Source organism: Magnolia sinica, chromosome 16 (genome assembly GCF_029962835.1).
Source record: "Magnolia sinica isolate HGM2019 chromosome 16, MsV1, whole genome shotgun sequence".
NCBI classification, from domain to species: domain Eukaryota; kingdom Viridiplantae; phylum Streptophyta; class Magnoliopsida; order Magnoliales; family Magnoliaceae; genus Magnolia; species Magnolia sinica.
Window position 1 is genome coordinate 50,189,486 of NC_080588.1, and position 12,634 is coordinate 50,202,119.

The 12,634-nt window shown below is 40.8% G+C and overlaps 1 protein-coding gene across 1 annotated transcript; it reads right to left on the minus strand.

Moving 5' to 3' along the window:
• Nucleotides 1-3,689: 3,689 nt before the first annotated feature.
• On the minus strand, nucleotides 3,690-10,994 carry LOC131228961 (probable LRR receptor-like serine/threonine-protein kinase At4g37250). Its single transcript, XM_058224801.1, has 2 exons — nucleotides 9,216-10,994; nucleotides 3,690-4,946 (listed from the first exon to the last, which is right to left on the minus strand). The coding sequence occupies exons 1-2, from the start codon at nucleotides 10,876-10,878 to the stop codon at nucleotides 4,288-4,290; spliced, it is 2,322 nt and encodes a 773-aa protein (XP_058080784.1). The 5' UTR covers nucleotides 10,879-10,994; the 3' UTR covers nucleotides 3,690-4,287.
• Between the last annotated feature and the right edge of the window lie 1,640 nt (nucleotides 10,995-12,634).

Below are 12,634 nucleotides of genomic sequence, written 5' to 3' on the forward strand. Positions count from 1 at the left end.
GTCTGTTCGAAAACCTGGCATGAACTATGCCTGTAGGCAAGATAGTCATGCTTTAATTGTCTATTCATCAGATAGAGCTTTATAGGAAAGATGATCGACGGAATCTCTAAGCCATAGGTAAGAAAGACTCACAACATTTCGTTTGAAACTTAGAAATCTTTCTTACGATCCAATGATGTGGTCACGAATGAAGGGTGGAAGTATAACTAATCTAATTGGTTATAATATTCGTAGCATTGCATTAGCTAGCAATGGGAGGGTTAGACTAAAACTAGACTAAGGTTGATGTCCATGAGTAAAGAAAGATAAGCATCATTGGATTGGATTGTGTTGGGTTGCCATGGGCATAGAGCTCTTCACTTTCGACTCTATCTATAGAAAACCCGACGATTGCTAGAGAGCTATCTTTGTAAACATTACTCCACAAGCATTGGTTAAATTTTCATCCCAATCAAATTTGCACAAATAGATTTTCTAAAGAATGATACATGGTATAAACATGTACATAGTAGAAAGTTTAGAAGAATATGCCATATTTATAACCATAATTAGATTTTAACGGTGTAAAATATCCCTTTGTGAACTAGGGTTAAGATTCAAGGTTTAGAATTATGAATCATTGGATATAACTGGCTTAGATGGATTCTTTATCTATTTAATGATGATATGATAATTGAAGTTATAAGTGAATAACTGAATAGCCTTATCTGTTCATGAAAACTATTCTCGATAGTTGGATTGGTGATTAATCAAGTAGGAATGAATAACTAAGGTTACACAGTTAGATGGCTGTCCACAAACCTCTTTAAGTGAAAATTTTCAGTATATTATATTTAAACCTGATAACTAAGTAGGCTGGGACTGCACAGACCAGATAATTAATCACTTGCTTTAAAAGCTCTAATAGAACAGGAGGAATTAATTCATTTATTTCATATCTCAGATCCATATCAATGAATTAGGTTTTTGGCGAACCCTTGGCCTCCAAACGCATGAAATTCATAAGTTCTGTAACACATGAGCCACCCACCTCACACGTGTCAACAATGCAGGGCCAGGCCCTAACCGGGACGTTCGGCACCCCATTCATATCCGCTGAATCCGCGTCGTATACTGGCAGTATAAAGAAAATGCTCCCACCTGCAAGGTGTCAGGTAATGAGCAATAAATTCCCATTCCTGATCGAGCGTGCCAGATGTCAGTTTGCTAATGGCCCACCCACAAAGTCAATCCATTTCACCTGCAATGCAATGCAATGCACGGGAAGATTCTTCAGCAACAGGTGTTTCTTTTACGGACGTCGCTTCTGTTTGTCTTGGCGTATAGCAAAGTCACATCAAATACCTACTTGGTGGACCGTAAAAGGCATTGACCGATGTATGGCCAAAACAGCATGACTCTTATGTTAGTTGGCACATTTTAAAAATTGGTGGTTACTCATCGACCGTACATTTGGTATTAGTAGTAGACAAACTACAATCTGGACAGTATATTTTGGTTGCAACCATTGATTTGATAGCCATAAATTGAATTGTTAAATTTCTCCATGAGTGGGTTTTTAAAAATAATACTCCTACGGCCGTGTACCCCACAATTTGAATGGTCAGGATGCTTATGCATGAGTGCCACGTTTGAGAAAGATGGGTCCCCACTATTTTAAAAACAGTGGTGAATTATCACAAGAGTCCAATGGATCTGGCTTCCGAATCTTCGACATGCTTCTTGGAAACTATTACAAATCTTGTTGTCGGCAACTTCTTGCCATTTGAATTTTTAGGAGATTTTCAAGAATTTATGTTTTTCTCACAATATTATTCAAAAAAAAAAAAAAAAATCTCTTCTAAAATAAAATATTAAAAAGTATTTATGGTAAATTAATAAATGATTTTAAAATTTTGTAAAATATAAGTATACAATTATTTTGAAGTTTAACTTTAAAAAGATTTATTTATTTATTTTACAAAATGAAAATAATTTCACAAAAAATTATAAACTGAAAAGATTATAAAGACCCCACCATTCGAAATTTTGTGACAATGTGACAAGATTTACAAATAGACTAGTACACCAGCCGCTCCGCAAATTGAGACTTCACCGTTAATGATAAGTGAAATTCAGAATGACAAAACTAGTACTATTTTACCAAATACGCCGAGAGATGAAGCTTCAAGGGCACGCAACAAATGTACCACACTTCAAATCCATGTAAAGAGGTTAGGGGACAGACATTTTACATTACTTTTGTTTATACTATGTAAAATCTATTTCTTGAACCTGAAGCTATATGGTAATTAGTTTAGGGTTGTATTTTATGTGTCGTTTTATTAATGAAAAGTTTCATTAGATAGCTTTTTCTAGACATGGCATGTGTCCATAGTTTGTCAAGAATATGTATTCAAATATGATACTAATAAGATTGTCCAAAAAATTAGTTGTTACTGTGAATTAGGCAATTGATATGCAAAACTAATTTTCACTAAGGGTTACAATGGGCCAGGTATCCTAGTAGACCTGATGAGCCTGACCCAGCTTTGGGCAAGGCTTGGAACTAATAGCTTGGCTTATCGTTAGAATTGGGCCTCTCAATTTAGCACAACCCAACCAAGCTCAGCCTGACCAATCCAACTTTATATGGGCACATGTTACATTTCACAAATATGTCATTCCAATCTCGATTAGGTAATCCATCAATCTTGAATGTAGATTGTTGGTTTCGTTACCTCTAAAATGTTTTTTTCTTTGAAAATGTGTGGCCCGCTTGATCAACAAATCTATTAGGAACATTCAAGTGGAAAACATAAATCTTATCAAATTTCAGGTTGGAACGAGCTCGATTGAGCTTGGGCTAGGGCTTACTGTGCTAGGCTTGTGCTCCGCTTGGGCCTCAGATCTTAATCATTAAGCCAGGTTTGGCCTTTATTTGGCCCCTCTGAAACCTAGCCCATTACCATCGCTATTTTTAGCAAATTGTCCATAAAATATATGGAGTAATAATCATGTGTACACATGCATATCACATGTGCTACATTTGTCAGATATTGCATATGCAAAAATATGTTATTAACATGATTGCTAATCTTTAATCACCTCACATGTACTACATTTAGCCTTCAAGCACCTCATATGTGCTATTATTCATGTGTACATATGCCACGTGACCACTGTGCATGTCTAAGAAATTGACATATGCTATCACGCATTTTTAAGTAAACTATATGCTCCTCATGTGCTATTATTAATTTACAAGTATACCACAATATTCACATGTACCAATGTGTCTAATGTTTATAAAAGTCACATATGCCTATCCATAAAGCATGTTTGACAAACAACACATAAAACCAAAACCTAATCCATTCATAAAAAGCCTATTAGACACCCTAGCTTTGACAAAGGTGTTTAAAAAGTACTTACAAAACACAACTTTGATGGTAACCAAACAGGCCCAAATCTACACATTGTAAAACCACAACAACCACCAATTAGCCTGAATTATCCAGTAGGCAGAGAAATTGGCAACCCTTTATAGACTCATTAGGACGATATGAAGGCATCTGTTGTCTTAACGACAGCACAATTCACGATTAGACAGCTTACCATCCCCTCAAAATTCCAGTTCCGAATACAAACAAATGTTCAAAGTCCAAAGTCACCATTGTCTAATAAAGCTTGGCAAATGCCCCCATTCCTCACCCAACAATAGTAACCCAAAAATTTTAAATTACTAAATGTTACAATCCAAACAACACCACTCCCTAATCATACAACTATCAACCCCAACAAACCCTTTCATCACCATCACAGTCATCTCACATATCACTGTAACAAAAAAAGCAAAAAACAAAAAACAAAGAGCAATCAGTTGGTCAATCATACATACAACACCACATCTAGCCCTCCACACACATCAGCATCCCTCCCTTCCTTCAAAGTCAAATGAAACCTCTTTCTCTCACTCCAATTCCACGACACAAACACATACAATGAAAACGATGGGCATTGAAATAAAATCAAGGCCCTTTGTATCATTAGTCAACATTATTATAGTAATAATGTGAATGGAGAAGTCTAATGTGATAGTTCACCTCCATCTTCTAACCCATTGGATATCATCCATAGTCAACACATCATCATAGCTTAACTTGTTGGACTGTCCACAGCTCTAGTCTTCGCCGTTCGTTCGGTAGGCACCCATCAGACGGTCAGGATTGGTGATCGATAGGCACCCATCAGACAGGGTGGGCACCACAACTTTAAAAGGTGGTGAACTAGTACATCAGTCTTGGACTAATATGAGGGGGATGGAATCTTTTCTAGTATTTGGAGGGCTTCCTTCATGGTGGGCCTCTTCTGCGGGACCACCGAAGTGCAGCTGAACCCCAGCTTAAAGCATGACAGCAAGGCATCCTCCCTGCCATCCACGTCAGCCCTTATTGCCACGTCAGCCATCCTCAAGACCCGATACTTATCTTCAAAAACGAACCCGGAATTCCATTGGCTGAGCTCCGCGTCTGAAAATAATTTCCCTGAGATGAGCTCTAACAGTACCATACCGAACGAGAACACGTCCCACTTGGGCTGGGGCTTTAGGTTCTTGAGCGACTCGGGTGCATGATAAGGGGATGCGCACCCTATGGATAAGCTAGGGCTGGCCCCCGTTTGGAGGTCTTGGAGGCTGTCACGTGAGACCGTGGAGCGTTTGCTACCGAAATGTCGGGCCGAACCGCTAGCCGTTTTGCTGCTGTTGTCGCCCGTAACGAGCCTTTCCAGGCCAAAATCTCCGATACGCGGCTCCATGTCGGGGCCCAAAAGGATGTTGCTGGGTTTGAGGTTGCCGTGTACGTGCTTCTTCTCGTGCAGGTACGTTAGCCCACGTGCGACTCCCCTTGCTACCCTGAGCCGTACTTCCCAGGGCAAGTGGCACGGGGACGAGGAGCCCGTCCTCTCTGTAAGAAACACACACATTTTAGCAAAACGGGTAAATCGTCCGCGTGACCAGTTGAAACTGTAAGCCGCGGGTTTTACTCGCGGTGGTGAGCTAATTCTCACTGATCCAAACCGTTCATTGTGGTTCAAATCAATTAAGATGGCTACTAGATTAAATATTTCACAATCTTTGAAAAACCAATGGACCACCGACCACTGCTAGAAAATGAACGGTAATAAAAAAAAAATTATTGAGACCTCCTGTTCAACAATCAGAGCTGCACTCGCGGACTATCTGTAGTCTCCCAGAGCAGATAGCACTAATGCACGATAATAGCATATACCTAAATATCAACTTGGAAAATGATCTTTCGAAAGTTAGGATTAAAAAGATATCTGTGAGGTGGACATAAGAAGCTTCCCATAAGGTCCAGCTATGTGGGCCCATTGTCTATTGGACATCCACACCATGCATTAGATGCACCTTTCTATAGTGAGCCATAGGACTAAAAATCAGGTTAATCCATGACTTAGGTGAGCCATACCACATACAATTGCTGAGAGTGGATGTCCGTCCGTTGAAACCTACCTGATTGTATATAAATCCCACTGAGATGTAGTTTAGACATCTAGCCCATCCATTATGTGTGTCCCACTTGAATGAAGAGTCACATCAAATTTTAAGCAATTTGAAAGTTCAAGTGTGTCCCACCCATTGTTTTTATATATTTTTGGCACGACTTTCCATAATTTCAGATGGTGCAGCCCACCTAAGTTTGGAGTGTTGCTAATTATTGGCACATCCCATAATCTACAGGACACCAACCAAATGCACAGTAGGGCTCACAAAGCTTGACCTTATACTACCATATCCATATCCATATATATATATATATATATATATATATATATATATATATAAAGGAAATTCAAACCATGCTAATTTGACCCATTAATGTCATGATTAACAAAAAACTTAAAAAGTACTTTTGAGTAAGATGATTAGGATGTACTTGCCTTTTTTTTGTTTGTTTCCATAGCATTATTGTGGACCTACTTGGTATATGCATTACATCAACTTGTCCAATCGGTGTACCCCATTATAAAGACCAGACGAACAAAGTATAATCCCAATCTAATCATCAAGTGTGCCTCAACTTGTCTTCTCTATCATGGCTCACCGCCTCGTTGATTCAACCTAATTTTTGTTCATTGATTGTCATGGTGGGGTGCACCCATTGTGCAGGCTGAATGCCATACACGCACAAGAAGGGTTGACAATACTCAACACATTAGGGAAAAAATTTTAAAAAAAGGCAATGGCAGTTTGTCATTTTACATGGCGACGAACGTACTAGAAAATTTTTGAAATTAAGGGCCCACACAGAATTTTGTCAGAAAAAAATGGTTTGTCCTTTTTCTTTTTAGAGTAAGCTTGGTTGCTCCAAATGTGTTGATTTCATGGTATTTTAGATTATGACCGCGCCCCCCACCCCCCCCACCCCCCCCAAAAAAAAAAAAAAAAAACCTTGTGATTAAAATGAAATGTGAATCCAGGAGGTGAGATTCAACCAAGCCATGTGCTATGTTTTTGTTGAACGTAGCCAATTTCATACTCATAGCAATCAGATATCTATTATTGTTAGATATTATTCTAGCAATAATATTTGTTTTTTGTTTTTTTGTTTTTTTGTTTTTTTTTATTAGATGTTGAGTGTGGTCGAATCATCTAATATTTGTTTTTTGTTTTTTTGTTTTTTTGTTATTTTGTTTTTTTTTTTGCACACACTCACCCTCACACACACACATGCACACAATGCAGGGAACCGGATCCATAACCTTAGTGTTAAAACTCTTGTGAGTTTACAATTAAGCCATGAGTTTTTAGGTTTTGAAATAGAAGCTCTGATCAAGTCCAACCATCGGACCATAGTAACCGGCCACCGGCAAGTACTTTCAACATGCCATGCGTGAGTGTGTGGGGCGTGTGTGCGTGTGTAAAATAAATAAATAAATAAATAAATAAAAACCTGCCATGCGTGTAACATTCAATCCTTTCAATGGGTTTGTACAAAACTTAGATGTCGATTGGGTACTGCCCCTGCTTAGACAGAATTTAACTCGATGGAGCTGCTGTCAAAGATATGCCATTGCAAAGTATGTTTGTCAGGTTTCTCATCTCTACCAGTAGTCTGTTATCTAATCAAATCCAAGATTGTTTGGTTAAGCAGAGGTAATATCCAATCTAAGTCCTCAAAAATAAAAAGAAAAATATTATCAGCATCCAATCTCTCTCTCTCTCTCTCTCTCTCTCTCTCTCTCTCACTGGGTCTGCCACTTAACCATGAATAGGGACCCTTGTCAGCATCCAGTCCAACTAATAAAGCTACATCTAATCTTTATACTCTGGTTATACAACAATCTAAAATCCTAATAATTACGCTGTCGACTTCTGGTTATACAACAATCTAAAATCCTACAAATACATGATGCATTGTATTTTGTACTAGTTTATATAATTAAAAATAGAAAAGATGGATCAGTTTACCATCAGAGTGGGTGTGAATAATGACTTGTACTTTTATTTTATTGTAGCGGTAGGCTCGTTTCCACAGATGCTGGTAACTCATCCACCATACGGTATGGATAGCATACTTGTATGAATACCGACAATGCAAACCGCTGACTAAACTTCAGATGGAGCGTACACTAAAAATCACATCGAGAAAATGACAACACCTATCTGATTTATCTCATTAAATTGGGGGCACTTGGGACCGTTCAATTTTTAGCTGTAACCACCCATTTGATATCTGCCAAATGGATGGTTTGGATTGCTTCACCGATACGATCCCGCTGCAACGTGTCCTTAGGTTGGATGCTCGAGGTAATTCTACATGGGTGCTGCATGTTTGGGAGATGAACCACCACCGTTACGAAAATGGTGGTGAGCTTTAACGGGAACGGATTGACGATATCCTGTGACAGGAGCTGGCACAAGCTCTGTGGGCCCCACCGTCATGTAAACGTCGGTTTTGTCCTATCATTTTAAGGTCACGAGCCTACAAAAAATAGACGGATCCGAGGATCAAGTGGACCACACAAGGAAAAAAAAAACAGCGGGATTATTGAATGCCCACCGTTGAAAACTTCCCAGGGCCTACCGTGATGTTTTATTTGCCATCCATCCTGTTCATAAGGTCGCACAGACCTAGATGAAAGGAAAACACAAAGTAAGCTTGATCCAAAACTTCTGTACGCCCTTGAGAAGTTTTCAATGGTACGTGTTCAAACCCCCCCTATTTTCCGTGGTGTGGTCCACTTAAAGATTTTTGTCGTAGTATTTTTGTGAAAATAATACTAAAATGAGCTGGAAAAACGGATGAACGGTGTGGATAAAACATATACATCATGGTAGATCCCACAGTCGTGCCATAGGACCACTGGGATATTCCTGTGGTGCCACTGGCAGTCAGCTTCCAGCTTTAACACTTTTCTAAACCCGCTCCCAAAATTCGCGCGATGGGGACCGGTTGGCCGCAATCCTCTCCAAAGCTTTTGGGTCCCACATATGTAAAATCCACTCCGCCCATCAGGTTCTACCCTTGAGTCTAGGGACCCTGCCTGGGGCAAAACATAAGCCAGAACTTCAACTCATGTGGGCCACACCAAAGGGATGGGTTCATCAAACCCGTTAATCAGGCGTAACTCATTAGGATGAAGTGAAGCTGAAAAAATCTTAAGAACCCATGCGGGCCACGCCATATGAACTTAGAGGGCCCAAGAGAATTTTACATTGTCCCCGTGGGTGTGGCCCATCAGAAGTTTTTCTAACGCTGAGCTTTTGTATGTACGGTTCAAACAAGGTTTCTCACCTGATGTTCGGAATGGATTTACGTATAAAGTATGGTGGACCCCACACAGGTTGGATGCTTAAGGCCTTATGAAACAGGTGTTGCAGACCATTCCAGTCAACTACGGTTTATGGGCGGACTACAAGGTGGAACTCGTTAGCAAAACCCCTCCCATTTTGCTAACTTGTGCAGGAAAGAGAGAGAGAGTTCAATGATACTCCGGCTGCGTACGGCGCTTTATACGTGGCAATCAGAAATTGTAAATGTTGCCAAGATTGTGCAACAAAGTCACAATCCCAGGATCAGATTGGTTGATCATATGCGCGCCACGTGTGCAGTTTTTAAGTGCCTGCGTATCATCCATCACAGACTAGCAGAGTAAAAATAAAATTAAAAAAAAAAAAAAAAAACAAATGGGAGGAGCAATGCTCTTACTGTAAGAGGCGTTGGCGAGGCTGCCGTTGGGGACGAAATCGTAGATAACGAGCTTCTCATCTTCTCCCCAGTAGAACCCCCGTATGCGCACCAAATTGGGGTGGCGCAATTTAGCAATGAGCCTGACCTGGTTCTCGAAGTCTCTGAACCTCTCAAGCCCGGCGTCTCCAATCCTCCTGACGGCGAACGCCGTCCCGTCTTCCAAAACGGCTTTGTAGACAATGCTCGAACCAGTCGCTCCGAGAATATACGCCGAAGCTTTGAGCAGAGTCTCCATTTCAAGCTCCGACTCTCCGTCGACCGTCACCAGCGTCCCGCCCTTGTTCTGCTGCCGCTGCTGCTCTTCCGCTCTGTATTTCTCTTCTCCTTCAGTCTCCGATCCTGTCGTATCTGAATTCTCTTCATCATCATCGCTCCCGCCTTTCTTCGTCAAACAAGACCATCCCAGCCGTCCGCCAGCAACGGCATCTGATGACGACCATTCGTCGGCAGCCCCTGCCTTTATAGTCCTTGTCTTCTCTTCGATTCTCTTCTTCTTCATTGATTGGTATATGTAGATGAAGAGCATTGAAAGAAGCCCAATTCCGGCCAAATCACCAACGATGATACCTGCAATCGTGCCCGGCCTTAGGCCACCGTCGTTGGGCTGGTCGGTCCCGTTGCCGGCGGCATCCTCTCCGGGCGAGTTACCTATGGTCTTGGGAATCGCCGCGATCGCCGGAGGAGATGTGGTCGAGGTGTCCGGCGGGGGCTTGGGGAGTGTCGAAGGGATCATGCAGGACTTCTGGAGCGGTTTACCGCAGAGATCCGGATTGCCGGCGAAAGAAGCCGGTTTTTGGTAGAGAAAAGTGCTGATTTCCGGGATTTCTCCAGTTAGATTGTTGAATGAAAGATCCAAAGTGGCGTTTGCTGGGATTTGGGATGCGAATTCCGGCGAGATCTCCCCTGAAAGTCGGTTGTACGAAAGATTCAAGGACCGGAGATTGCCTCCGCCGAAATCCGGCGGCAGCGATCCGTTCACGAGGTTTGACGCCAGATCTAGAACTTCCACGGACTGAAACCTAATCGGAAGGCCGCCGGATAAGTAATTGTTCCTGAGCGAGACAACGGTGAGATTGGGAAGAGAAGTCAGATTGTCGGGGATTCTCCCAACGAGAGCGTTATCGGAGAGATTGAGGAATTCAAGACTCTTAAGATTCCCAACAAGCTCAGGAAGCTCGCCGGAGACCTCATTGTCAGAGATATCAAGAACCTGAAGCTCGGATGAGCTGAAGAGAGAAGCAGGGAGAGTGCCGTTGAAGAAGTTGTGAGAGAGATCGAGATTGCGAAGGTGTTCGACGTAGCCAAGATCGGGAGAGATGGAGCCTAAGAGCTTGGAATTGGGAAGAGCTAAGCCAACGACTCGAGAAGCGGCGGTGGGATAGAAGGGCAGAGGAATTGCGGTGCAGGTGACGCCGGTCCATGAGCACGGCGTCTCGTCGTTGTAGTTCCAGTTGTCGAGGATTGAGAGAGGGTCGCTGAGGATGGAGTATTTGAAGGAGAGTAGGAGAATGCCGTCGGAGTTCAAGCTGCTTAGGGAAACTGGAAGGATAGAGAGGAGAGTGAGAAGAAAGAGGGAGAGTCTCCTTGTTGGGATGGGAATGGGAGTGGTGGTTGAATTCATGTTGGATGGTAATGCATCATCGTTAGAAAGGGTGGGAGTGGAATGCAGCAGTTTTGAGAGAGAGGGAGGGAGGAGTAGCTTACCAAATCAACAAGGAAAGAAATAATAAAAAGGGAAGTCATTTAATACTCTGGTTGAGCATCGGTGTTGATACGCAGGGATATTTTAACTCAAGACTGAACCGATTATATTGTGGGGCCCACTGTGTCTAAGTCAAATTCCCAAAATCAGCTGAGCTATCTTAGCCTATTTTTTGTGGGTCTTGACTTGCTTGTAACCCGGGGTAACAGGAATGACTAATAACTCGAGCGCGGCTTCGGTGGATCCCCGGATCCACCGAGCTGGGTGGGATCCCTGACTGTGGGGCCTACCTTGATGTATATGCCATACATCCACGCCATCCATATGTGTTGAAAAATCATTTTAATATATGATTCCAAAAAGTAAGTAGATCCCAATCTTAGGTGGACCACGGCACAAAAAATAATAGCGATTGAATCCCTATCATTAAAAACTTGTCCACCAAAATGTTTATTTGCCATCTAACCGGTTGATGATGTCACAAAGACTTGGATGAAATGACCACATAAATATCATCCTGATCCAAAACTAGTGGCCCACAAGAAGTTTTTAATGATCAATTGGTACCGTTGTTTTCTGCACTATGTTCCACTGTGCATTTGGATCTGCTTCATTTATTAGATCATCCATTAAAATGATTTTTCAATACAACGAACGAAGTGAATGTAAGGCACATACATCATGGTAGGCTAACAGTCAGAGATCTCACCCAACTGGATCCACCCAGGCCCTTAGCCATGTAGGGTCCAAGGGAGTGGGGCCAACGTTCACCTTGGCCCTCAGTCCTATTTAAGTATATATCTCGTTTCTTCTCTTCTCTGCTTTCTTGAAGGCAAATCAACGTTAAAATTGAAGTTGTTAACTAATTTCGTAGTTGTGTATTATAATATTTGGCAAGTAATCCTTCGGGACCAGGGATTTTTATCTCACCTCAAGTCAAATTTGCCTCCAACAAATTCAAGTGTTGGTTTACTGAAAAGACTATTTGAAATGGTTTATGAAAAAACATCAAATTGTATCTTGCACGGGAGATATTCATTCCTAACCTTAGAAAGGGTAGCATGGAAGGTGAAGAACTTGCTAATAATATAAAAGGGTCAAACAATAAATTCGAGCCTACCTAAAAGTATAAATATTGTACATAAAAAAATAAAATTTATTGAAGTTCATTACCATCACAAGGAGTACAAAGAAGATAATTTAATTATGCCATGCGGAAAGCGATTTTGAATGAATACTTTATGTAAAATGTGTCACATGTACAATTTTTATATGGTTGAATTAAAAGAAGGTGAACTGTAAATTGATCATAACTTTTGATCCGGGTATTGTTATGGGATGCATTACCTAACAACAATCTTTATTGTAATGGGTCATTCGAGGTGACAACAATCTTTATTGTAACGGGTCATTCGAGGTGAACTAGCCCATTAAGTGGGTTGCACTTCTCTGTTTGGTCAAAAAACGCACTCTTTTAGCTCAAAAACAAAAAAAAAAATTAAAAAATTAAAAAAAATATTATTATTAGTAATTCTGATTTCTTTAAATTTTTTTTTTTTAGAGTTTTTTTTTTTTTTTTTTAATAAATAACTTGTAATCATATTAAGACTTTTTTAGTAAAAGTTTATTTTGAATTTTTATTTTTAGAAATTATGCTTTAGAAGTGTTTTATTAG